At 40.1% G+C, this 27,946-nt stretch overlaps 1 protein-coding gene across 3 annotated transcripts; it reads left to right on the forward strand.

The window, feature by feature from the left end:
• Window positions 1-27,939, forward strand: STT3A (STT3 oligosaccharyltransferase complex catalytic subunit A). 3 transcript variants are annotated; one of them, XM_055305897.1, is made up of 18 exons: window positions 1-119; window positions 3,008-3,134; window positions 4,392-4,452; window positions 8,692-8,813; window positions 9,200-9,345; window positions 10,696-10,786; window positions 13,097-13,203; window positions 14,274-14,438; window positions 15,832-16,012; window positions 16,795-16,950; window positions 18,068-18,159; window positions 19,398-19,553; window positions 19,797-19,985; window positions 20,815-20,931; window positions 21,037-21,139; window positions 24,851-25,039; window positions 25,863-25,978; window positions 26,847-27,939. In XM_055305897.1, the coding sequence occupies exons 2-18, from the start codon at window positions 3,047-3,049 to the stop codon at window positions 26,883-26,885; spliced, it is 2,118 nt and encodes a 705-aa protein (XP_055161872.1). In that variant the 5' UTR covers window positions 1-119; window positions 3,008-3,046; the 3' UTR covers window positions 26,886-27,939. The 3 variants fall into 3 exon arrangements, with proteins under 3 accessions (XP_055161872.1, XP_055161873.1, XP_055161874.1); XM_055305898.1 differs by having other exon boundaries at window positions 67-201; XM_055305899.1 differs by having other exon boundaries at window positions 113-170.
• Window positions 27,940-27,946: the final 7 nt, after the last annotated feature.

Genomic DNA, 27,946 nt, shown 5'->3' on the forward strand with positions numbered 1-27,946 from the left:
ACCCTGACTCAGCCAATGGGGAGCGGGCCAGGAGGCGGACCGGGCCGCTGCCGGGGTTGGGTGAGCCGCTGAACGGATGGCAGAGGGAGCGGAGCGGATTCCTGGGGAACGCTGGCCAGGTGAGAAGGCCGAAGGCTGTAACATGAGAGCCAGCTGCAGGTGCAATCCAGGTTGTCGGTGGAGCTGAACGAAGAGCGGGAGGTGGGGCTCTGATGGCGGCGGGTGGGGTGTGTGAAGCGGCAGTCCGGGGCCTCGCAGAGGAGGGGGCGTGGGATGTGGGGTAGGGACATCCTGGAATGCAAGGATGTGAAGGTCCGGGATGGGGCGTGCGCTTCGCCCAGGAGGGCGCGGGAAAGCTCGCATCCTGGGGCCGGTCCCGGGGAGGAAGGCGCTCGGGATGCGGCGGGCCGAGGGCTGCCCCTCGATGGGCAGCGTCCGAGGGGTTGAGTTGTGGAGGCGGGAGGCGGGCAGTTGGGACCTGCTGGAGTGAGCAGAGAGGGGCGTGGAGGGGGGAAGGGGGTGGGCGGACGGGGCTGGGGAAGCTGCCGGCTTGGAAACCAGGACGAAGATGGGACTAGGATGGCACGGCCCGCGGACCCCGCTGGGGAGGAGGACAGATGCTCCGTGTGGTCTTCAAAGTGCCTTTGCTTTTATTTGCTTTAGCAGCGTGCCAAACAAACTAAACAAAACAAGCAAAAAAAAAAAAAAACACACACACACACACACAAGAAAAACAGAGTCCACTACGAAAAAACTCTCTTTAGGTCCTGACTTAAATTTCGAGTTCCTTTCCTCAGTTAGAGGTTCTCCTTACTCTCCTTCCGTTGACTCCTCTAGGTGTGTGGCTCGTATCAGCCCAGCGGTGCAGACATGTTTGTGTTTTCAGGCATTCCAGAAAAACAAGTACAAACCTGAGAGATGTGGCAGGATTATTGACTCCCTGGAGTTAGGTGTTTGTTTTTTACTGCAAGATAACGTTTTTTTTTTTTTCCTTTGGGGCTGTAAATTTAAAAGCACATGTGAAACCGCCCCTCTGAGCCAGTTGATTGTGGAGAAGATGTTGTTGGAGCTGGGAATGCATGATTCTTTCTGCCTTCCACCTAGTCTGGTGTTATCCCCCCCCTTTTCCTCCAGCTAATAGTGAGAAAAAGACCTTTTTTTCTCCCCTGAAGTCTTGAACAATGTTGCACCTCCTTATTACTATATTCTTTATCATTTAGCTCTTGATCAGCTTATGGTTTAAGAAGGTAGCACGGTGTTATTATTTTTAATTTTTTATTTATTTGTTTGAGACAGCAAGAGAGAGCATAGCATGAGCAGGGACAGGGTAGAGGGAGAAGCAGGTTCCTGGCTGAGCAGGGAAGCCCAACAGGGGACTTGATCCCTGGACCCTGAGATCATGACCTGAGCTGAAGGCAGATGCTCAACTGACTGAGCCACCCAGGTGCCCCAGTTTTTTTTTTTTAATTTTTTTTTTATGATAGTCACGGGGGGGGGGGGGAGGAGACACAGGCAGAGGGAGAAGCAGGCTCCATGCACCTGGAGCCCGATGTGGGATTCAATCCCAGGTCTCCAGGATGGCACCCTGGGCCAAAGGCAGGCGCTAAACCACTGCGCCACCCAGGGATCCCAGGTAGCATTGTCTTAAACAGAAATAGCTAACCTCCTTCCTTCGATGTTTTATTTATTTATTTTATTTATTTTTTATTTTTTTATTTTTTATTTTTATTTTTTTAAAAATTTTTATTTATTTACGATAGTCACAGAGAGAGAGAGAGAGGCAGAGACACAGGCAGAGGGAGAAGCAGGCTCCATGCCGGGAGCCCGACGTGGGATTCGATCCCGGGTCTCCAGGATTGCGCCCCGGGCCAAAGGCAGGCGCCAAACCGCTGCGCCACCCAGGGATCCCTATTTTTTATTTTTTTAAAGACTTATTTATTTATTTATGATAGACCTAGAGAGAGAGAGAGGCAGACACAACACAGGAGGAGGGAGAAGCAGGCTCCATGCTAGGAGCCCAACGTGGGACTTGATCCTGGGACTCCAGGATCGTGCCCTGGGCCAAAGGCAGGTGTCAAACCGCTGAGCCACCCAGGGATCCCCTGATGTTTTATTTTAATCTAGTTTTTTTTTTTTTTCCTTCTCTGAGCTTTTCCAGATTCAGTAGGAAAAATTTTCTTTTCCCTCCGATTGTCATCTAGTTCCATGAGCTGTCTCTGCGATCGGTGGCTTCAATTAGTAGTGTCAGTTACAGACATGTCTTGAGATGGGCAGTTGGAAGTGGCTATAGATAGGAGCAGTAGTTGCAGCACGGTATATGGGATTGAAAGCGCAGTGATGGTGGATGCGTATGTCTCCCTCTTGAGTGCATCACTACCTGCATTAGTCATCAGTCATGCTCTTTAGTTGACCCTGCTACCCCATTGGGATTTGGAACAGAAAGCAGCTTGTAGCTAGGCAGTTGCTGCTGAAATGTAGGACCATAAATTGGGCATATTCAGTCATGACTTTTCTCTGATTTCTACTTTTTCCTCTGTACTCAGTATTCATTTCCTGGTTTCTTTCATACATTCCTGCTTTTTCTAGAATGCTCCCTTTCTCTATTTAATTGTTTCTCCATTTCCAATCTTTCTTATTTTCTTTGCATTTCTTCCCATAACCCCCTTTTTTTCCTTTCCTGTGTTTGCTCTTTATTCCTGTTGTACCATGCTGTTGCCAGTAGTGATCATGTACTTGTTAACTGTGAAGGAGCAGGAAGCAGAATTATGGTGATAAGAGTCCAGTCACTCCTTTTGAGTTTTGACACACAGACTTGACTTATCCCTCCTTTCTTGCCAGGCAGTCGTGCTTGAGGCAAGGCTTGGGTGTTGGTATTAGCTCTGACCTCTCTGGTGTGTTCGTTAGCTCCTGTCTGCCTGATATTTTTTTTTGCCACCATAAAATATGAAAGTGAATTAGATAAATTGAAAGTGTTTAATATCTCACAGTGTTGATTTTTCCATTTCAGCTATTTGAGTGTCATCTGCTGCCATCCATTGATGTCAAGATGACTAAGCTGGGATTTTTGCGGTTGTCCTATGAGAAGCAGGACACACTTCTGAAGCTTCTCATTCTGTCGATGGCTGCTGTGTTATGTGAGTGTGCATGTAGACCTCTCTTTCTTTGGGGGGAGAAAATCTTCAAAAGAATCAAGAATGGCTTTTTTTTTTTAGAGATTTTATTTTAGAGAGAGTGCACGTGCGTGGGTATGCGCACAAGCAGGGGGAGGGAAGCAGAGTCCCCACTGTGCAGAGAGCGCAATGCAGGGCTTGATCCCAGGAGATCAGGACCTGAGCCGAAAGCAGACTCTTAACTGAGTGAACCACCCAGACGTCCCAAGAATGGCTTTCTTGAATGCCTTGTTCTTTTCAGTAGATTGTGATGTTATCTTTTTACTGTTATCCATCAGTGTAATTTTATGAAGACAAAATACAAAAAACAAAGATTAGGGTGGCTCAGCAGTTGGGCATCTGCCTTTGGCTCAGGGCGTGATCCCAGGGTCCCAGGATCGAGTCCCACATCGGGCTCCTGCATGGAGCCTGCTTCTCCTTCTGCCTGTGTCTCTGCCTCTTTCTCTCATGAATAAATAAATAAAATCTTAAAAAAAAAAGATTATAAAAGTCATGGCTAGAGATCATCTGGGAAAGAATGGGAAGCATGCTTTGCTACTTCTATTTTCTCCTAGAACTAAAAGATTCACTGGGAACCCTTGGATACTGAATTTTGTAAAAGACAATTGTCTTCAGTCTAGTTGCCTACTTTAGTTATTTCTGAAAATCTCTTCAGAACTTAGTCTATTTTTTTTTAGATTTTCTAGCTCTTTATGAGTCATAAGTGTGGTCTTGATTTGCCTTACCTCTTAGTTTGCTCCAAAGTAAAGGTTAGTTGTGGAGAGGGGAGGTCAACATATAAGAAAGATGACCATGTAGGCTGAGTGCAGTATTAATAGGTGAATGCATTGTTACAGGCCTTGATAATAAGTAAAGTGGGTCCTACCTACCTGGAAAATGTAGGTGTCATTCTCAGGAGAAAGTGAAATTCTTAAAAAAAAAAACAACAAAAAAAGTGAAGTACTTTTGTTTTTCCTATGTGGGAGAGATGGATAAATACTTTATTTAGGGGTCTTTTTTTTTTTCTTTAAGTAAACTCTACCCCAGAGATGGGGCTCAAACTCATGACCCCAAAATCCAGAGTCACATGCTGTATCGACAGAGCCAGCCAGGCGCCTGTTTAGGGATCATATTTCCTATGACTTCTGTGTTGGATAATGCTATTACCTCTATAATACTATAATCTACTATTACTTTTCATGGCACAGTACCATTAAAATATTAACTCTTTGGCTTTTGCAGCATTCTCCACTCGTCTTTTTGCCGTCCTGAGATTTGAAAGTGTCATCCATGAGTTTGACCCGTAAGTACTTTTGCTTGGTCTGGTATTTGCTTTGGGGAGCATTCAGGTTCAGTGGGTTTCAGATCTCAGATTCTAATCAGCTCTTGGTGACGGGGATGTGCTTCCTGTATATATTTAGGGTGAAAACCGTTCAGGTTTTCCAGTGCAGATAAGTAAGTCTCTGAAACTAATTTTCTGGCCAGGCTAAGGGAAGTCTGGTTACTCAGGTTGGTCAGCAGTTAGTGATTCAGATTGATGGAAAGGGGCCTGATGTGTGTTTGAGGCTCAAAAGAAAATCACAAGTCATGAACTTGAGATTTATGACTTTTTGTTTAACAATTTAAATGACAGAAATTGGGCCTCTTGGTTAAGTTCTAAGACATTGGGGAAAATGTAGAGCCATGAGTTCAATTAGGGATTTTGTTTATTTAAAAAAAAATATATATATTTTTTAAATAAACATATAGATATATATTTTTAAATAAAAAATATATATATATATAGAGAGAGTTCATTTTGTTTCAAGTTCTGTTTTACATTGAACCTAGGTGTGTCTGTCTCTGGACACTGGAGTCACTATATTGTATTGCCTAAAGTTAAGGCCTAATTAAAAATCTGGAAAGCTAGAATCATAGGTTCTTCAAATGTCATTAATATTTAAAAAGTACCATATTTCAGTTGCATTCAGAAGTTGATTTGCAAATTTGTTATTTTTTGTAAGTATTTGAGAGCACTCTGGAGGCATAAAATATTTTCTTTGGGGCCTCTCAAACCAATTTATGTATTTATTTCTCATGAATGAGGAAACCTATCCTTTTGTTTCTTGATCACCAGATTGTTAAGGCTTTTTTTTCAGATTCTCTACATGAACAAATATTGAAGTGAGATGGCCAGGGAGAACGGGACTGTCTGCTCTGTAGCCATAGAACTGGAAGGAACTGTAAAGATCTTGTGATTTGATGCTTACTTTTGTGGAGCAAGAAACCGAGGCCTGGGTTCTGACCCCAGTCCAGACCTCTTCCCACTAATTGGTACTTCCTCTGCCTTGCCCTACCTGCGCTTAGGTAAAGGACATGGTTCTCACACATACTGACTGCCTGTTACCCTCATCCCCGTGTTTCTCTGACAGTTACCAAAATAACATTCATTAGCAACAAACAGAAGGATAGAGATTTCTGCCATCTGCTACTTCTGCTTACTTCAGCTGCTAAAACTTGACTGACCAAGAAGGAAATAGGGTTAGAAGGATGGGCAGGAAGGGTGGTTAGTCATCATTACCCTTAGTAATTAAAAATTATTATTATTATTTTTTTAATTTTTATTTATTTATGATAGTCACAGAGAGAGAGAGAGAGAGAGAGAGAGAGGCGCAGAGACATAGGCAGAGGGAGAAGCAGGCTCCACGCACCGGGAGCCCGATGTGGGATTCGATCCCGGGTCTCCAGGATCGCGCCCTGGGCCAAAGGCAGGCGCCAAACTGCTGCGCCACCCAGGGATCCCTTAAAAATTATTTAATTTATATTTTTTCCTTTTTTTTTTCTTATTCTTTCTACTTTTTAAATTATATTTTTATTTCAATGTAGTTGGTACACAGTGTTACATTAGTTTCAGGTGTACATCATAGTGATTGGACAAGTTTATACATTATGAAATGCTCCCTACAAATGTAGCTACCATCTGTCACCATACACTGGTATTACAGTGTCATTGACTATATTCCCTATGCTGTGCCTTTTATTCCCTTGACTTACTCATTCCATAACTGAAGCCTGTGTCTCCCATGCCTCATCCATTTAGCCCATGCCCCCATCTCTGCCCCTCTGGTAATCATCCATTTGTTCTCTGTATATACAGGTCTGATTCTGTTTTTTATTTTTGTGAAATTGTATGATATTTGTCTTTCTCTGACTTTCTTTTAGCATAATACTCTTTAGGTCTATCCATGTTGCTGCAAATGGCATGATTTCATCCTTTTTTTGTGGCTGTGTAACATTCCTGTGTGTGTGTGTGTGTATACATACATACCATATCATCCTTACCCATTCATCTATCGATGGAATCTTAGGTTGCTTCTGTATCTTGGCTACTATAAACATTGCTGCAGTAAACATACGGTGTGTATTTTTTCAAATTAGTGTTTTCATTTTCTTTAGGTAAATTCCCAGTAGAGGAATGACTGGATCATATAGTATTTCTATTTTTAATTTTTTGAGGAACCTCTGTACTGTTGTCCACAGTGGCTGTATCAGTTAACATTTCTTTTTCTTTTTTTAAATTTTTTTAAATTTTTATTTATTTATGATAGTCACACGGGGGGGGGGGGGGCAGAGACACAGGCAGAGGGAGAAGCAGGCTCCATGCACCGGGAGCCCGATGTGGGATTCGATCCCGGGTCTCCAGGATCGGGCCCTGGGCCAAAGGCAGGCGCCAAACCGCTGCGCCACCCAGGGATCCCCTCAGTTAACATTTCTATTAGCAGTGCATGAGGGTTGCTTTTTTCTCCACATCCTCACCAACACTTGCTATTTCTTGTTTTTTTGATTTTAGCCATTCTGACAGATGTAAGGTGATACCACATTGTGGTTTGATCTGTGTTTCCTTGGTGATGAGATGTTGATGTTCTTATTTTTATTTTTAATTTTTGAAAAATTATTTATTTATTCATGAGAGACACAGATCGAGAGAGATGCAGAGACATAGGCAGAGGGAGAAGGAGGCTCCATGCAGGGAGCTGACGTGGGACTCTATCCTGGATCCCTAGGATCACGCCCTGGGTCAAAGGCAGACACTCAACCACTGAGCCACCCAGGCGTCCCTATTTTTCATTTTGTAAGTTATTTTTCCCCCTTATTTCTTTTAAAATAAGAAACTTAAAATAAATAAAATAAGCTTGAGAAGAGGTTATATACCTTGGACTTAAAGAATTGTGTCTTTCCATGTATAACTCTAAGAATTTTATATCAAATATATTTTTTAAGATATTTTTAAGTAATTTACACCCAATGTGGGGCTTGAACTTGCAACCCTGAGAGTCACATACTTGACCAACTGAGCCAGACATGCGTCCCTCAAATTTTTTTTTTTTAAGATTTTGTTTATTTATTCATGACAGACACAGAGAGAAAGGCAGAGACATAGGTAGAGAGAGAAGCAGGCTCCATGTGGAGACCCCACATGGGACTTGTTCCTGGATCCCCAGGATCACGCCCTGGGCCAAAGACAGGCGCTCAACTGCTGAGCTACCCAGGTGTCCCCCTCAAATATTTTTGTGTAATTTATATTTTTATTCTACTACATGAGTGGCATTCAGAACTATTTTCTTTAAAGATTTTATTTATTTGTGAGAGACAGACAGACAGAGGCAGAGGGAGAAGCAGGCTCCATGGAGGGAGCCTGATGTGGGACTTGATCCTGAGTCTCCAGGATCACGCCCTGGGCTGAAGGCAGGTGCCAAACTGCTGAGCCACCCAGGCTGCACCCAGAACTATTTTATTTTTTTATTTTTTATTTTTATTATTATTTTTTTAAGATTTTGTTTATTCATGAGAGACACAGGGAGAGAGGCAGAGAAACAGGTAGAGAAGCAGGAAGAAGCAGGCTCCATGCAGGGAGCCCGACGCGGGACTCGATCCTGGGACTCCAGGACCACGCCCTAGGCCGAAGGCAGGTGCCAAACCGCTGAGCCACTGAGGGATCCCCCAGAACTATTTTAAATAACATGAGTAGGACTTGTAAATTTAAACATTCATTAAGACGTTTGTGTTACTGAGTGGATTAAAAAAATTGTAAGGTGTGTATGGTGTTACACCAACATCTTTAGAGATGCCCATTTCTTGATGTTATCCATGTATCTTCCTATGTGGTATCAAAATGATCTTTTGTATGTTCCTCTCTCTTGGAAAGGGCCAAATTTATTAATGCCTACATATCAGCTGTTTTGTGTTTTGGTGCTTGAATTCTCTGACTGATGTTAATACCTACTAATTGCCAGGCTAGTGAAGTATCCTGCTTGAGTTAGGCTCTAGTTGCATTTCCTTCTGAGAGAAGTAGTTCTTGAGTTGAGACAAGCATGGAGCTAGAAATGAGGGCACTTACGGTAATGTAAAATGATTTTCATACTTGGCATGTTTTGGTATCAAACTGATTTTTATTAGAGTAATGGTAAGTTCCTTAGTGGTGTAATCTGAGGAGCAAAATTCTCTGCAAATTGGTATTGAGTACAAAGAGGAGGAGACACAGATCATTTCTTTCTTGCCATAGGTACTTTAATTATCGGACTACTCGGTTCCTGGCTGAAGAGGGATTTTATAAATTCCATAACTGGTTTGATGACCGGGCCTGGTACCCTTTGGGACGAATCATTGGAGGAACAATTTATCCAGGTGAGAGGAACAGGAATTTTTTAAAAAAATTTTTTTAATAGAAATAAGGTATTTGTATATTATGGAACAGTTTATCTTATTTCTAATGTCTTCATTTTGTGGCAATTGTAATCTTATTCTGATTACAGATTCCTAAAATTGGATCTTATGTATATAGGCGAACACGTGTGGGAAATGGGGATGGGTGGATTTTCATAAATTCTGGACTTCTGATTGAATTCTTAGGAGAGAAATTTATAGGTCTACCACAGTTACTGTGTCTGTTTCTGGGAGTTTGTCAAGACCTATGTTATCACTTTATTGATACTTTTGATTTTCTCTCTCTTTCCCTTAAAGCTCTTTGTCTTACTAAGATAACCTACTGGGGTTTCTTCTTCCTATTACAGGCTTAATGATCACCTCTGCTGCAATCTACCATGTACTTCATTTTTTCCACATCACCATCGACATTCGGAATGTCTGTGTGTTCCTGGCCCCTCTCTTCTCTTCCTTCACCACCATCGTCACGTACCACCTTACCAAAGAGCTCAAGGTGAAGGATTTGGGGTGATAGGCTTGGGAATGAATATTGTTGAACTCCTGTAGTAGATTAAAGGGTGGGGGACTGAGAGCCTCAGAAGGGCAGGGAACCAGAGGCTAAAGAAAGCTTTGGCAAGGCTGAATTACAGGGTTCACTCCAGCCCCTTCCTGGATATATGGTTTCTTGTTATTAGCAACTGTTTTGTCCTTATTAGAGAACATTTGAAGGTCAAATATAAATTTCTACATAAGGGAAAAGAAAAACATTTAAAATGCAAAATGTGAGCTTTAGATTTGAAAGTTCTCACAACCTGGGATGCCTGGGTGGCTCAGTGGCTGAGAGTCTGCCTTCAGCTCAGGGCATGATCCTGGGATCCAGGATCAAGTCCCACATCGGGTTCATCTCAGGGAGCCTGCTTCTCCCTCTGCCTGTGTTTCTGCCTCTCTCTCTGTCTCATAAATAAAGAAATAAAGTCTTTAAAAAAAAAAGTTCTCACAGTCTAAGGGAGAGGGAAAATAACTACAAAAAGTGTTCCAAAATGGTTAATTTTTCCTATTGGAAATGCACAGCAATTATTTGTTGATTTTTTTAAATATTATTTAAAATTATTAAACCACTTTTGTAGTAGGCACCATTATACTGCCTCTCTTTTTCTAGGTTTCTGCATTGCTGATCCAGGGTACTTGGATACTATTCTTAGTTTGTGGCTGTGGTGTCAGGGAGATCCCATAGAGGTGATTAACTAGTAGGAGGTCTTGGGAAAGTTGAGTGTAGTTTGGAAACCTTTTCATCCTTCCCTTTGTTGCCCTCATTCCAAATTTGACTCTTACCAACAGACAAGTCTTTACTCTTTTGGAGTATGGCTTATATTTGTTGTTCCTCTCTTCTGAGCGCACAGATTACCTTGTGATGTTCCAACTTTATTATTCAAGCTCCTGGGATCTTTACTCCAGATAGATGGTCACCTTTTAGCTTTTTAGCTTAAATAATTATCTATTCTTGCATACATTTTAGAGGTGTGACTGTTTGACAGCATGCAGATATTGTTAGGGATAGGGACTCATAAGCCCGGGAATACTGCAGCCAAACAGCCCATTCTGAGGCAATGTCTGATGTCTCACAGCTTGCATGATTTGTCTGTCCTTAGCATATGTGTATTCAGTTTCAGTCTTGGTATCATCATGGGGAATTAGTTGTGATGTTTTTAGTTTTCTTGTGCTGCAAACATTTCTAGCATCACTTCTATCTTGAAAAGTGTTGGACTGTTCTCTGGGCCCATTATAAGCATAATGTACTAGTGGATCCTCTCTTTTTCTCATGAGTAGATGGTGTTAACTTCCTGTTACCCGTCTTTTCTTTCAGGATGCAGGGGCTGGACTTCTTGCTGCTGCCATGATTGCTGTAGTTCCTGGGTATATCTCTCGATCTGTGGCTGGTTCCTATGATAATGAAGGTAAGACTTAAAATGCTGAAGATAATCTGTTCATCTCATTATTCAGTAGATCTTCAGGAAGTGCAGTAGAACTGAATTCATATCTGATGTTTAGCAGTAGCAAAAATGGTATCTGGGTTAGAAGATTAGAAATGTGCCAGAAGGGACCTCAGACAAATTTATATCTTTCTCTGTCATCTCCTCCAGAAAGGTAGCTGGTAATCTTCATTATATAAGGCTTTTGGCTCTTCTCTGGGCATAAAAGTAGTTAGTTTAGTGTTGAGTGTTACTATTATGTTAACATCGTGATCATTTGCTTTATTTTCCTAGATAAGAGAAATGGATATATTTTTTAAAGGTTTTATTTATCGATTTATTTGCTTTTTAATTTTTTATTTATTCTTTTAAAGATTTCATTGTTTATATGAGTGAGTGAGAGTGAGCACAAGTGGTGAGGAAGGGCAGAGGGAGGGGAAAAAGCAGATTGCCTGCTGAGCAAGGAGCCTGACACAGGGCTTGATCCCAGGACTCCAGAACCCTGGGATCATGACTTGAGCTGAAGGCAGATGATTAACTGACTGAACCACCCAGGTGCTCCTTCGAGATTTATTTTTAAGTAATCTGTACAGCAAGGTGGGGTTCAACCCCACAACTCCCAAGATCAAGAGTTGGATGTCTATTGACTGAACCAGCCACATGCTTTGAGAAATGAATATTCTTTTAAGATTTTAAAATTTTAGGGATCCCTGGGTGGCGCAGCGGTTTGGCGCCTGCCTTTGGCCCGGGGTGCAATCCTGGAGACCCAGGATCGAATCCCACGTCGGGCTCCCGGTGCATGGAGCCTGCTTCTCCCTCTGCCTGTGTCTCTGCCTCTCTCTCTCTCTCTCTCTCTCTCTCTCTCTCTCTCTGTGACTATCATAAATAAATAAAAAATAAAAATTTAAAATTTTAAATTAATTTTTTTTTTTTTTTTTTTTTTTTAGAGAGAGAGCAGGAATGCGAGAGAGAGAGAGACTACAAGTCTGTCTTGGAGGGGAGGGGCAAAGGGAGAGGGAGAAGCAGACTCCCTGATGAGTAGGGAGCCTGAATCAGGGTTTGATCCTAGGACCATGAGATCATGACCTGAGCTAAGGCAGACATTTAATTGACTGAGCCACCCAGGCACCTTGAGAAATGGATTTTCTTAAATCCCTAATGACTTTTATTGACTTGTTTCAGTATGGCCTATATTTATTGAATGTTATTGGGAAAACATAATGTTAGGTATCATAGGTAATCAGTAAGATTATTTTGGCTCATAATTAAGGAATTACAATGATAATAAAATTACGTTGGTTCATAATCTGTTATGGAAGGTAATTATAGACCTATAATAATGCACAAGAGGTAGGTAGTATACATGTTATTAGAAAGGTATGTACAAAGTACTTTGGGACTGTAGTGAAAGGAGAGATAATTCAGATTTGGAGATGAGGGAAGACTTTTTGGAAGTAGCTGAGATTGAACCAAGTCCTGGGGTTAAGACTTCATTAGATAAATATTAAGGAAAGGGCTAATGAAGGCATAAGAGGCAGAGGCAGGATGGTGCATGTTAGTATGGAGTATCTTTAGGACCACACTAACAGGGAATTTAGTGCCTGAAAGGAATAGTAATAATAACAACCAACGTTTACTGAGTACTTGCTCTATACTAGGTGCTATTCTAAGTCCTTTACATGCATTAATTAAATTTGTCTTTACAATACTTTTATGTAATAGATACTATTATGGCTTCTTTTTAATAGGAAACAAATGATAAGAGGTAAAATAATTACACTGTTATTGAGTAAGTAGGTTTAAGATAAGAATCATAACAATATCTTTTTTTTTTTTTTTTTTTTTTACGATTTTATTTATTGGGATGCCGGGTTAGGTCAGTGGTTAAGCAGCTGCCTTTGACTCATGTCGTGATCCTGAGGTCCTGGAATCAAGTTCCATATCAGGCTCAATGCAGGGAGTCTGCTTATCCCTTTGCCTGTGTCTCTGCCTCTCTATGTGTCTCTTATGAATAAATAAATAAAATCTTTAAAAAAAAGATCTTTTTTTTTTTTAAAGATTTTATTTATTTATGAGAGACAACATGAGCTGGGAGGGGCAGAGGGAGAGGGACAAGCAGACTCCCCATGGAGCAGGAAACCCAACACAGGGATAGATCCCAGGACCCTGAGATCATGATCTAAGCTGAAGGCAGATGCTTAACTGACTGAGCTCCCCAGGCACCCCCAGAACAGTATTCTTAAATATTATACCAGCATGGCCTTTTACTAAATTTTTGTTCTGTTCTTTCTGCAGGGATTGCCATCTTTTGCATGCTACTCACCTACTACATGTGGATCAAAGCAGTAAAGACTGGTTCCATCTATTGGGCAGCGAAGTGTGCCCTTGCTTATTTCTACATGGTAACTTTTCCCTCCTTTCTTCCATGAGTGTTTCTTTTTTTTTTTTTTTTAATTTTTATTTATTTATGATAGTCACACAGTGAGAGAGAGAGAGGCAGAGACACAGGCAGAGGGAGAAGCAGGCTCCATGCACCGGGAGCCTGACGTGGGATTCGATCCCGGGTCTCCAGGATCGCGCCCTGGGCCAAAGGCAAGCGCCAAACCGCTGCGCCACCCAGGGATCCCTCCATGAGTGTTTCTATTGAGATCAACTGATATAAACTGGAATTAGTTCTTGGGCTTTGAGACCATAGATTGGAGGCTAGAAGTCTTTATTGTTTCTTATGTCCTTACAAAGCCCCATCCAAGACAGGTGTGTGGATATCTATTGTGTAATAGCAAGATAGAGATAATGTTTTTAATTTTTAAAGTTCTCCAGATAGTATATGTCCTATGGAAATTGGTTGGCCAACTCTCTTTTCTAATATGTTCCCTTTAAATTTTTCCTTTTCTAATATATTTTTTCCTGTTCAATCTTATGTATTTACTTAGACTTCTTCCCTTAATTGCTTCCGCTTGCTATGTATCCTTAAATCCTCCATATAGTGTTACAATAGATTGCATCCAGATTAACTGAGTGTTGAGTTACAAAAGCCTTCTTTTGTGATCATGATGGCATAGGGAATATGGGATTGAGTTACAGTAATAGGGGTGAATTTGATTTTCTTAATGAAAGAAATAATTTATTTATTTATTAAAATATTTATTTATTTATTCATGAGAGACACAGAGAGAAAGAGTCAGACACATAGGCAGAGAGAGAAGTAGGCCCCACGCAGGAAGCCCAATATGGGACTCGATCCCGGGACTCCAGGATAACGCCCTGGGCTGATGGCAGGTGCTCAAGTGCTGAGCCACCCAGACATCCCAGAAGTCAGTTATTTAAACTCTGTAAGCCACTTGGCATAAATAAAGTTTATAGTTAACTGTAAAGAGATGTTCTTTGCAAGGTCACAGGTAATATCCTAAATATAGTGGTAGCCTGAGCAGGAGTGCTCAGAGGAACTCTTCTTTTTTTTATCCTGTCATAGGTCTCTTCATGGGGAGGTTATGTGTTCTTGATCAACTTAATCCCTCTCCATGTACTGGTGCTGATGCTCACAGGACGTTTCTCCCATCGGATCTATGTGGCCTACTGTACTGTTTACTGCCTGGGCACCATTCTTTCCATGCAGATCTCCTTTGTGGGTTTTCAGGTGAGCCCTAGATTGAATAGAGTTTTTAGCTTCTTTTACTTTCTTTAAACCGCTCCAAGTAGCTTGATTTATCTTGGATTCTGATAAAGAGAGTAAGACTTATTCACAGTCTAACCTTGGACTGTTGTGTTAACTGAAGCAACAGAATCATTGGTCACTGAAGTCTGCTTCCAGGGCATGTTAATATTTATTCCATAATGTTTGAATTTAAGGACTGTTAATCTGGCTTAGATTTGTTGGAGGAGAGCTATTTTGAGCTGAGTTGATATAAATGCAAAGTTATTTCCAGTCCTTTTTAATGCTGATGAGTCCCATGTATTAGTAATGACCCCTGAATTTCTTGATGGGACCTGTGTGAAAGTCCTTTAGGAAGCAAGGGACAAACATTTTAACCACATTACTTATAGGGTTAAGAGACAACTATGAAACCGGAGAATGATGTGGTGTGTTTAAGTTCTCGTGTGAAATTCTGATGAAAATAGAACCCTTATTCAGAAGTCAGCAGTATTTTCCTTACTGATTACCTACTGTATGCAATTTGCTAATCAGTGGGAAATGTAAAAATTAAAAATATGATCCTGGTCTTTAAGGAAGTTGCAGTTTTGTGGGGAAAGAAGTATATGCAGTTGTCTATATTTATAATACAGCAGCTCTGGAAATGTGATTGCTAGACTAGCAGCACTGCAAACTTGTTAGAAATGCAGATTCTGGGGGCAGCTGGCTGACTTTGGCAGTAGAGCATGCTGCTTGATCTTGGGATTGTGAGTTTGAGCCCCATACTGGGGGTAGAAGTTACAAAAAACAATAATATAAGTATTCTGAAGAAGCATATAAATTCCAAATTTTTTATTAAAAAAATGCAAATTCTGGGTTCTTCTCAGAGACCTGCTGAATCAAACTTTAGGGGAGGATTCTGCATTCTGTGTCTTAACACCCTCTTCTTTTTTGTCCTCCCCATGGTTAATCATGCTCACTAGTTTGAGAACCACTGGTCTAAGCAAAGAATTTATAAGTAATGGAAGAGATCTAAGGTGCGTGGAACATAGAAGGCAGTAAGTTTGGCAGATTAGGAGGAAATGTGTGGCCTTGAGTGATGAGAATTTCTGTGAATGCAGATTTTGGGAAAATGAGAAAATTGCCATCTAGGCTAAAGAAAGCCTGAGCAAAGGCCAGAGGTATGATTATGATAGAGTATGGTATGCTTTGGAGGACTCCAAATACTCTTTGGAAAATACAGCAGGCGAATTAGACTCTCCCTTCAATTGGCCCTAATTCCTCGGAGGCCTCAGAACTCATTTGACCCTTTGTTTGGTCAGAACTAGGTCAGGAGAATTCAGGTCTAGGCTGGGTCCATTGTTTTCCAGCATTGTCATATATATGCTTTTATCTACAGCCCGTCCTCTCATCAGAGCACATGGCAGCTTTTGGGGTCTTTGGTCTCTGCCAGATTCATGCCTTTGTGGATTATCTGCGCAGCAAGTTGAATCCACAGCAGTTTGAAGTTCTTTTCCGAAGTGTCATCTCCCTGGTAGGCTTTGTCCTTCTCACCGTGGGAGCTCTCCTCATGCTGACAGGTATGCAGGCTCACATTTTTTTGTAAATGGATATGGAACACATAATAAACTTCAAAAATATGGGTTATTTCTTGACCACAGAAAGATTTATTCTTTTCCTCCTTAGAGTAAAAAGTCCTGCTTCTTCACATTTAGTCCACTTGTCAGCCCAGTATTTGGATTCTGTGTAGTTAAGAATATCTCATTAGAGTAGCTCTTAATGTCAGAAACATCACACTTGGTGAAAGGACTATATCTCACCTTGCTAATTTTCCTCCTCTTTTTTTTTTTTTTTTCTTTTTCTTTTTCTTTTCTGCTGGTAGGGTGGGAGAGATCAATCCACACTGCTGGCCATACTGTGCAAACATGGCCTTGTCTAATACCATTTGCACAAAACCATGGCTGTTTAGCTTGCTTCATTTTCCTCACTTCTTGCAGGCTGATTTGATTCTGCCCAAGTCTCTGTGTGTTGTCTACTTTGGAGCAGCACTGGAGGCTGTAGTTGACTTAGTTTATAGAGTTGGCCATGGTTTGGCTGAATTTGACCTAAAATCTTTCCAGAAAGCTCTTTTGCCTCTTATCTCTGAGTTTATATACAGCCTGACTTTATTCTGCTGGCTATGCTGACAAAAATACTCTGAAGTTTGAAAGAAAGGATGGAGTAAAATTCTCAAAGTATTGATGGCATTTTAATAAAAAATACTTCTCTGTTTGAGACTCTTATTGAAATGGAAAATTGTGATTAGGATCAGAGGTTATTTTGTTTCAAGAGTGTGAAATATTTGTTGCTTCTTTGCTGCCAGGAAAAATATCTCCCTGGACGGGTCGTTTCTACTCACTGCTGGATCCTTCTTATGCTAAGAACAACATCCCCATCATTGCTTCTGTGTCTGAGCACCAGCCCACGACCTGGTCCTCCTACTATTTTGACCTACAGCTTCTGGTCTTCATGTTTCCAGGTCTGTCTGCCTTGTGTTCTGAAGTGGCTTTTTTTAAAGAATCACTATTTGATTTGAAATAAGTAAATTACCTTCATTCTTGTGTTTTGTTGTTGTTTCTGTTTTTGCCTGTTTACCCTGTGCAGTACAAAGGATGGCTAAGCATTTTTCTAATATTTGAAGCAGAGTAGAAGTCAGAAGTTGAACAGTTGGAGATGCTGGCAAGTTCAGAGCCTCATCGTTTTCTGTTCATTTCTATTATAAGTTAAAATTCAACTTGAATTTGCATTCAGGTTTTTGTTTTTATTTTGGGGTATTTTCAGTGTACTTCTCCCATCTCCTATCCATGACTCTGCCCATTTATTTTATTGACAGTACTGAAGTTTGAGAATAGGCATGGCTGATTGTAACAACGCAGCTACTTATCTTCTAACCAGTCCATATGTTTTTGGATTTACTTGTGGTGGGGTGCTGCCTTTTCTTTTTTTTTTTTTTTTAATAAAATAACTTTTTTTTTTTTTTAAACGAAGTTGATTATTGTAAAAAATGTAGACAAGTTAAAAAAAAAAAGTAAAACCTTCAGGAGCTCACCACACATCTCTTGCTACTGTTAACATTTTGATGTGTATTCATCCAGTTATTTATTCATTTACTTCAGTTCTTTTTAATTAAATTTTTTTTTTTTTTTTTTTTTTTTTAGTAATCTCTACACCTAACGGGGGGCTTGAACTCATGACCCCGAGATAAAGTATCCCCTGCTTTTCTGACTGAGCCAGCCAAGCCCCCCTCATCCAGTTATTTATTGAATAAAAATGAGATGATACAATTTTTCCCCAGTTTTTCTCATTTTATAAAGAATCATATTTTCTGTTATTTAGTATTATTGTAAAGATATGACAAATATATTATTTGTTTTTTTAAGTACAGAGATGTGTAAAGAAGGTAAATGATCCATAATATCTTGCAGCAATATTTTAATTGATGTATTCTATTCTATAAATATACCATCTCTTTTATGTTGGATATTTAGGTGGTTTTTTAACTTTTTGCTATTTTAAAGTGTTCTGTATAAACGTCTTTGCATGTATCTATGATATTTATTTTAATTGCTTACTTGTTTTTATTTTTACTTTTGTAGTTGGTCTGTATTACTGCTTTAGCAACCTGTCTGATGCCCGGATTTTCATCATCATGTATGGTGTAACCAGCATGTACTTTTCAGCTGTCATGGTGAGGAATGCTACAGTTCTGCCCCTGGCTCTGAGGGGCATGGCAAGATTCAGGATGTACTGATGATTGTGCACATGCTTCCTTCGGAGCATTTGGGGAGCTGAGTTATAAAGCTGCTTACTGTTGCTGATCCTTCCCAGGGATATATGATGCACTCATACAGTCTGGTTGTGGGGCCCAGTTTTCTTGGATTCATACTCTTGTGTCAGGGAGAGGCACATATATATCTGTTGGAGAAAGCAACCGTGGACATGTTTTTTCCCCTCTCTTTCTGATTGTCTTAAGAAAGGAGGTGACATTTTTTCCCTAAGGTCCAGGGAGGATTGCCAAGTGTTAGATTGTTGAAAGCAGAGAGAATTTATATATTGTAGTAAGACTACATTTCTCATGCTTTATTTATTTATTTATTTATTTTTTAATTTATCTATGATAGTCACAGAGAGAGAGAGAGAGAGAGGGGCAGAGACACAGGCAGAGGGAGAAGCAGGCTCCATGCACCGGGAGCCCGACGTGGGATTCGATCCCGGGTCTCCAGGATCGCGCCCTGGGCCAAAGGCAGGCGCCAAACCGCTGCGCCACCCAGGGATCCCCATTTCTCATGCTTTAAAAAAATTTTTAAACTATAGTTACATGTATTCTTTAACATATCATTATTTAGGAACACACATACATAGGTACATATTTAACTGAAAAGCAGTTCAAGAAATATATACTTCTGTAGATATAGCAAATATTTTCTCATATTTTGATTTTTCTTTTTAAGATTTTATTTATTCATGAGAGGCAGAGAAGCAAGCTCCATGTGGGAGTCTGACGTGGGACTTGATCCCGGGTCTCCAGGATCACGCCCTGGGCTGAAGGCAGCACTAAACTGCTGAGCCACCCAGGCTGCCCTATTTTGATCTTTTTTATAGAGAACTCTGTTGAAAACCACTGAACTGGGCCCCTGGGTGGCTTAGTCAGTTAAGCGTCTGCCTTTGCCTCTGATTGTGATCTCCGGGTCCTAGGACCAAGCCCTGAATTGGGCTTCCTGCTCAGTGGGGAGTCTGCTTCTCCCTCTTGCTCTGTGCATTCTCTCTCTCAAATAAAATAAAATAAAGTAAAGTAAAATAAATAAAATAAAAATAAAATAAATAAAATAATAGACCACTGAACTGATATGCTATACTAGTATATTGAAATCTGTAATTTGTAAAATGCTGATTGAACTGTTGTTGCTTGCTTTCTGTCTCTTTCAGGTGCGTCTAATGCTAGTGTTGGCACCTGTTATGTGCATTCTTTCTGGCATTGGAGTTTCCCAGGTGCTGTCCACTTACATGAAGAATTTGGACATAAGTCGTCCAGACAAAAAGAGCAAGAAGCAACAGGATTCTACGTACCCAATTAAGAATGAAGTGAGAATTAAACTAAGAACAGGCTTGGGAAACTCTGTGTGTGTGTGTGTGTGTGTGTGTGTGTGTGTGTGTGTGTGTGTACCTATTTCTTGAGTGAGGGAGTAGAGTGTTATCATAGTGGCCAGAGTGAACTCATACAGCCCCTGACTCATTTTGATTCGTCTTACGAATATTGTATGGTAAGAAGCTGTTCTGAATTGTGTTAGTTTAATTTGTTTTATGACATAGTTTTTCCTTTTTTAGGTGGCAAGTGGAATGATACTGGTCATGGCTTTCTTTCTCATCACCTACACCTTTCATTCAACTTGGGTGACCAGCGAGGCCTACTCTTCTCCCTCCATCGTGCTGTCTGCCCGTGGTGGGGATGGCAGTAGGATCATTTTTGATGACTTCCGAGAAGCATACTATTGGCTTCGTCACAATACTCCAGAGGTTAAGATTTGAGAGGAGTGGGACTGAGGGGTAGGGGGAAGTGGGAGACATTTGCTGTGATAATTAATCATATAGCTTTTAGATGGGTGGAAAGCCTGGAGAAATTGGAACTATAGAACCCTGGTATTGAATAAGCCCTAAAAGTCAGCCTCCATTCATTTCAGGATTTCTTCTGTATTTTAACTTGTAATCATCTATACTCTGACAGCGTGGTGTTTTTATCAGGAGGTAGACCATTCCAATTATAAAAGAAATCAGAAAATAGAAATAAAATATAGAAATTTTCCATAAAGTGATCACTTAATGATAAGTACTTATAACATTTGGTTTATACCTTTTGAGAATCTGAAGTAATTTTCTTGGCAGTAACTATTGAGAATAGCATTTCTGAGTTAGACTCTTAAGGAGTCAGAGCTGTATGAATTTCTTAATTCTTGTCCATCATATTCCGTGGTTTGTTTTCCCTCTCATCTTTATATTAACTGCTTTTTGTGACTAATAAGTCACAAAGATTTAATATAATTAAGATTTAATATAATTATCTGATGACACAAGATTATTTTTTGGAACTATTACACAGTACCCTATACCTACCATTCTATTATTCTTGCTTATAAAAGGTGATCTTAATTAAAAGTATTGTGAATGTTAGATACTGTATAATTTGCAGTGAGATTTCATGATTATATTATAAATGTAGGACCAAGTACAAGGTTTATTTTCTCGGTTAGGTAGTGCCTTACTTAACTATAGATGCCCTTCTAGTTCTTCTCTCATATTTGACTTTTGGAGGCAGCGAGCTTATTTTCATTTTCCATTCATCTTTCAGGATGCAAAGGTCATGTCATGGTGGGATTATGGTTACCAGATTACAGCTATGGCGAATCGGACAATTTTAGTGGACAATAACACATGGAATAATACCCATATTTCTCGAGTAGGGCAGGTAAAGTGAAGGGATTATTTGGCACACAGGGACTAGTGGGAAATATTTCTGAGGTATCATATGATCTGGAATTTTGCTCTGAGAAACATGCATTTATTTTTCTAGGCGATGGCATCCACAGAAGAAAAAGCCTATGAGATCATGAGGGAGCTTGATGTTAGCTACGTGCTGGTCATTTTTGGAGGCCTTACTGGGTATTCCTCTGATGGTATGTACTTGATTCTACTTTTAATTATAGGTCATAGATTCTAAGGAAACAAGATGAATCTCCTACACTTCAGTTTTTTTTAACTAATACTGATGTATTTTCTTGGTTGGAGAAGTTCCTAAGTATTTGGAACTTTAGGGTTTTAATGTTTTGTTTTTTGTTTTTTGTTTTTTTTTGGGCAACAAGTAAGAGGTAAAAGTAAATAATTCTCATGAGTATGGCCTGCTAGAATGGTCTAAAGACCTAAGAGTTCCATAATCGATAAACAACATAAAACTTACCTGAGGGATCCCTGGGGGGCTCAGTGGTTTGGCGCCTGCCTTCGGCCCAGGACGTGATCCTGGAGTCCCGAGATCGAGTCCTGCATTGGGCTGCTTGTGTGGAGCCTGCTTCTCCCTCTGCCTGTGTCTCTGCCTCTCTCTCTCTCTTTCTGTCATGAATGAATAAATAAAATATTTAAAAAGAAAAAAAAAAGCTTAGCTGAACTTATTGTGTTCATTTCACAGTATGTATAAACCAAACAAATAGAAAGTACTAGCAAAGTAAAACACAATGGGACAAAAAGAACATAGGCATCTCAATATGAACTTAAGAATTAGTATTTTTAGTGGTTTTCAGCCATAGATTCATATGCCAGTTTAAAATGTTTCATACTTGTGTGTGTCTGGCATATGTCACCATGTTCCCTGTGATTAATAGGAAAACCATATTTTTAGAAGAATTGTCAAATGTGGTACTCTGCCTTAAAAAAACTGTAAAAAAATTTAAAGCAATACCTTTTTATACTTGAAAATATTAAATACTTTTGCAGGTTTACAATAAAACCTGGTACGTAGTACCTAGTCCCTAAACCTAAACTCCCTATGATAGATATCAGTTTCCAGATGCAATTATTTCTTCAGTTGTTTATTTTAGTACTTATGTTTATGTTTCTAAAAATATGTATGTTCTGTTCATTGATCATTTTAGATATGCTGTATCAACTTATAATTATAGAGAAGGAATTTCGTTCTTTTTATCACTCCCCAATTCTTCCTTTTCCTCTTGAATCTTCTTAGTAGAGTCAGTTTTTAGTTTTTGGTTAACTCCAAATAAGGTATTTTGAAGATCGTGACTATCTGAACATTCCTTCCTGTGTCAACCAGTATACATTCTAACCAGGTTACATTCTTACCTAGAATGATTTCTGTTTTCCTGCAGTTAAATAACTACCTCATCTTTCTCTCTTAATTTTCTTTGAATATATGACTACTTCTTAGAGATGTTTAAATTTTATTTTATTTTTTTAAAGATTTTATTTATTTATTCATGAGAGAGGCAGAGGGAGAAGTGGGCTCCATATAGGGAGCCCGATGTGGGTGGGACTCGATCCTGGGTCTCCAGGATCATGCCCTGGGCTGAAGGCAGGCACCAAACCGCTGAACCACCTAGGCGCCCCAGAGATGTTTAAATTTTAGGTTATCGGTCTGTGTATATAGTACAGGTAAAGTGCCAAGTGTAAAGTTAGAAGACTGGTTTCCATGCGTGTCTGGTACAGGCAGGAAGAACGATGATAGCATGGACATGTGTCCAAGGATCTGAACTTTTACAATTGCAACAGCACTGTTTGTGTATAATTATTTGTAGGTTTTCTAATAGTCACAATATATCCAAATACTACAGAAAAGTGCTTGTGTATGTTTATGTGTATATGTATTTTTATATATATGAATGTACACATTATATGTGGTAAAAAGAGATAATTTCTTGAAATCCTAGCATTAAGCACTGTTAGGTAAACCACTTTCAGCCAGTCAACCTTTTATTGCCTATAAAGGTTCACAGAAGTATGCTTAATGATGGTGTAAGAATGAATGTCATTTGGAACATATTGTAATTTTTGTGTGGGAAATTAGCATATGAGACACTTGACAAAGTAACATAAAAGAAAGTGCTGAGGGATCCCTGGGTGGCGCAGCGGTTTGGCGCCTGCCTTTGGCCCAGGGCGCGATTCTGGAGACCCCGGATCGAATCCCACGTCGGGCTCCCGGTGCATGGAGCCTGCTTCTCCCTCTGCCTATGTCTCTGCCTCTTTCTCTCTCTGTGTGACTATCATAAAATAAATAAAAATTAAAACATACTGATTCTTTAAAAAAAAAAAAAAGAAAGTGCTGAGATGAAGAGGTTTCAAATTATACAATTTTTATTTATTTATTATTTTTTAAAAAGATTTTATTTATTCATGAGAGACAGAGATGGAGGGAGGGAGGGAGAGAGAGAGAGAGAGAGAGGCAGAGACACAGGCAGAGGGAGAAGCAGGCTCCTTGCAGGGAGCCTGATGTGGGACTCGATCCCCGGTCTCCAGGATCAGGCCCTGGACTGAAGGCGGCACTAAACCGCTGAGCCACTGGGGTGCCCAAATTATACAATTTTTAAAAGTGACCTTTGCATTAAAGTTTGACATTTTAAAAAACGCAGCTACTATAAGTATATAGCATGGTCTCTTTTCACAAGGGGAACCATATCCATGTAACTAGCACGCAGATCAAGAAACAGAACATTACTAGTGTCCTAGAATTTCTCTTCATACCCCTCACAGTATCTACCCCCCAACCCGCCATCTTCTAAGGGTGACTACTATCTTGGCTTCTAAGGCCATCTGTTTGCTTTTTAAACAGACTTGTTGAAGCATAATTGACATATTGTACACTTCAGATATTTAAAATCTGTAATTTAGCAAGTTTTGACATAAATGTATTTTTGCCTGTTTTTGAACTGTATAAATGGGGTAGTATAGTATGTACCCTTCATTTCTGGCTTTTTTGGTCAGGAGTATGTGTTTGCAAGATTCATTCGTGTTGCAGGTCATAATAATTTCTTAATTCTCTCTTTTTTAATTTCTTAATTTTCAATCCTGTGTAGTAGTCAATTGTGTGAATATAGCATAATATATGCATTTTAGTGTTGATGAGTATTTAGTGTTGATGAGTTCAGTTTGGCGCTGTCATGAATGATGCTCTTATGAACATTATCCTGCTTGTCTTCTGTTGATCATTTTTTTTTTTTTTAAGATTTTCTTTATTCATGACAGACACACAGAGAGAGGCAGAGACACAGGCAGAGGGAGAAGCAGGCTCCACGCAGGGAGCCCAATGTGGGACCCGATCCTGGGTCTCCAGGATCACACCCCGGGCTGAAGGCAGCAGTAAACCACTGGACCACTGGGGATGCCCTCTTCTGTTGAACATTATATAATGCTACTAAAGAATGGAATACCTAGTTTATTTTATTTTAAAGATTTTACTTATTTATTCATGACAGAGAGAGAGAGAGAGAGGCAGAGACACAGGCAGGGGGAGACATGCAGGGAGCCTGACATGGGACTTGATCCCAGGTCTCCAGGATCAGAATTTGACCCTGTGTCAAAGGCAGCATCAAACCGCTGAGCCACCCGGGCTGCCCCGAATTTCAGAATATTGAGGGAAAAGTTTTGCCCCCACATTGTGTTTCCTGTTTTAAAAATATTTTCCCATTGGAAAAATATTTTGAGGGATTTTCTTAGAAATAGCTGCTTTTTCAAATGTCACCCCAGTATGTTGTACACCTTAAACTAATACTGTATGTCAACTGTACTTAAATTAAAAATAAAAGTAAATAAATAGTAGCTTTCATTTGGTAATTCAGCTTTAGCAACCTTTGTGACACGGCAGTTCTCTTTCTACTTTTTTCTAGACATCAACAAGTTTCTGTGGATGGTCCGGATTGGAGGGAGCACAGACACAGGCAAACATATTAAGGAACACGATTATTATACTCCAACTGGGGAATTCCGTGTAGACCGTGAGGGTTCTCCGGTGCTGCTCAACTGCCTTATGTACAAGATGTGTTACTACCGCTTTGGACAGGTCTACACAGAAGCCAGTGAGTGATTCGTAATAACGTTAGTAATAGCAGTAAGAACAGTGATGGCCGACATGTATAGTTTTTTTCACATATTTGCTCTAAGTGCTTTACATCTATTAATTCCTTCGATTCTCACAACAACCCAAAACAGAGATACTAATATTATTTCTATTTTATGTATGAAGAATTTGAGGTACAAATAAGATACTTACCTGTCCAAAGTCACCTAACTAGTGGCAGAGTTAAGTTAAACTAAGGCAGTCTAGCTCTAGATTCTGTGCTTTTTACTCATTACATTCTATTGCCTCTCAGTAAAAGGTATTGCAATGGAGAGAGGAATGAAGGGGGGAGGGGATACAGTGACATAAGGGACTTTGCTTTAAACAAATGCATGGAGACTAACCTGATTTAGGTTAGGTCTTTCCTTCTGACTTTAATTTCTTTGTTCTGCACTAGGGACAATTCCTGAAGTGGATGCAGGCCTTTCACTTCTGATGGGTTCTTCTCTAATCCATGGAAGGGTTACTGGTGTAACACAGAGGCCTCTGGGTAGCAATCCTCAGGATTGGAGGGACTGGGAAATCAGACCCCTGTCTCTTAGAAGAGTTAGCCTCCATGGACTTTGCCAAGCATTAACTTGGAGAGGATTTGAGTCAGGGTTACACTTGATTTGTTCTAACTACCTAATGTCTTTTTCTGAAGGGGCCTACTCTCTAAACAAATATCAGGCTGAGGAATAACATTCCAATTAGTACATGATTTGCCAAATTGATTTACTCTTTCCTTAGGAAATCAGCACTGTAGAAAGAAGTGTTTCTCCTTTTTTTTCCTCTCTTTCTAGAGCGTCCGCCAGGCTTTGATCGTGTCCGGAATGCTGAGATTGGGAATAAAGACTTTGAACTTGATGTCCTGGAGGAAGCATATACCACAGAACACTGGCTAGTCAGGATATATAAGGTGAGCAGATGCTACCCTGAGAAAGCAACTCTCATGTTTGTGGATTGGTTCTAGTGCTTAAAAATAGGCCGTATTAAAAAAAAAAATAGGCCGTATATTTCTAATATGGGACATTTCTAATGTCAGAAAAGTACTTAAAACTCAGAATGTTACTATTTTTATTTTAGATTGTTCAAGAGTAGTCACCCTCGTCTGCTCTCATTTTGGCTGTGGTTACAGTGATATTTTTCCAGTTGGGGCTGTACTTGATCTGTTTTTGTGATTGTCAGGCCTGGAGGGGAAAAAAAAGGAAGTGTGTGTGGGGGGGTTAGGTGTGTGTGTGTGTGTGTGTGTGTGTGTGTGTGTGCATGTACTCTACATTTTCATCTCTCCCACTGAGGAATTTATGGCATAGAATCACACAGAAGTGCGTTATATCTCTTACATAAAATTGAGAACCCTTGATATATTTGGCAGGTAGCATTTATACTGCTTCTCAGAAATACTGCAGAAGGCTAAGCAGAGAGGATCCCTGGATGGCTTAGTGGTTTAGTGTCTGCCTTTGGCCCGGGGCATGATCCTGGAATCCTGGGAGGGAGTCCCACATCGAGCTCCCTGCGTGGAACCTGCTTCTCCCTCTGCCTCTCTCTTTCTCTCTGTGTCTCTCATGAATAAATAAATAAAAAATCTTAAAACAAAACAAAACACAAAAGGTTAAGCAGAGAGTAGCTAGTCTCAAACCAGTGCTCTTTTAGTCATTGAATAAATTCAATGATCTGGTTTTGAAGCCCTTGCCAAAACCACACCAGCAGCAGAACCCAGCTCAGTAGAGAAGCTCTCCCAAGTTGACCTGATTGTAAATATTAAAATGACATTCTTTATGTTGCAGGTAAAGGACCTGGATAATCGAGGCTTATCACGGACATAAATGTTACATCCAGCTCTGATATGCTTCGCACTGAGTGCGTCACATTTAGGACGCTGAAGACGTTTTTTAAATATGCAGTTTATGAGAACAGAGCACGATGGGATTAGAATTTCTGGAAGTTTTGCCTGGGCAGATGGGCTGGGCCAAATGGAATGATTTTTATAATTCTGAGCAGGTTACCAAATGAAATGTCATGGCTTTACTTTGGTCAATTAAAGGGGGGACCTTTTTTTTTAAATGTGCCTTATTTGTTTTGACTTATGACTGATTTGAGAAAGGCAAAAATTTGTGCTGGGCTGATAGAAGGAAAGAAAGCAAACCTCATCCATGCTTTTAGCTCCCTTAATGAGCCATGTGGGGGCATTCTGTCTCTCTCAAATCAGGAACATTATCAAGGACTAGCTCAGATCTCACATGTACATGTACAAACAATTTTGTCATTTCAAAAATTGCAGCACTTAGCACAATGCCTTGCATATATTGGGTGCTCAGTAAACTTTTATTAAATGAATAAATGTTTGTGGAACCAGAGGAGTACCATTTCTGGGCAGGAAAGTCAGCTGTGTTGCCATCATGTCTTTGTTTTCAATATCTCTTGTCCTTTCAGGCTCTTTGGTTTTATGAGGGACAGAAAGCTACCCAGACCTGATCTCACCAGTGTTTTTTGGGACTAGCTGGATTTTTTGTTTTGTTTTGTTTTGTTTTGTTTTCAGCAAAAATAAATTGAGACTCAATCACTCGAACTTTTGAAGACTCAAGGCAGACAGTGAAACTGTTGTTCTCATTGGAGAGGATGAAACTTCTCCAATATTATATATAGAATTTAGTGGTCAGGTGTTTTTGAATCAGCTGAAATATAATCATACGTTTCTGTTTGAAATCCAGCTTTTCGTTACCCATGATGCAGTTAAATGTCCCTTTGCTCATTTCCTTTAGCCTATACACTAAAACGCTTGTGATTATTTAAGGTTAAACTTCTTTCTCAGTCTCAGCTAAATATGTGGCCTATGTTGTTGTTATATACCACTAATAAATTCAATGATCTGGTTTTGAAGCCCTTG

This window comes from Nyctereutes procyonoides, unplaced genomic scaffold (assembly GCF_905146905.1).
Source record: "Nyctereutes procyonoides isolate TBG_1078 unplaced genomic scaffold, NYPRO_anot_genome, whole genome shotgun sequence".
Classification (NCBI taxonomy): Eukaryota; Metazoa; Chordata; class Mammalia; order Carnivora; family Canidae; genus Nyctereutes; species Nyctereutes procyonoides.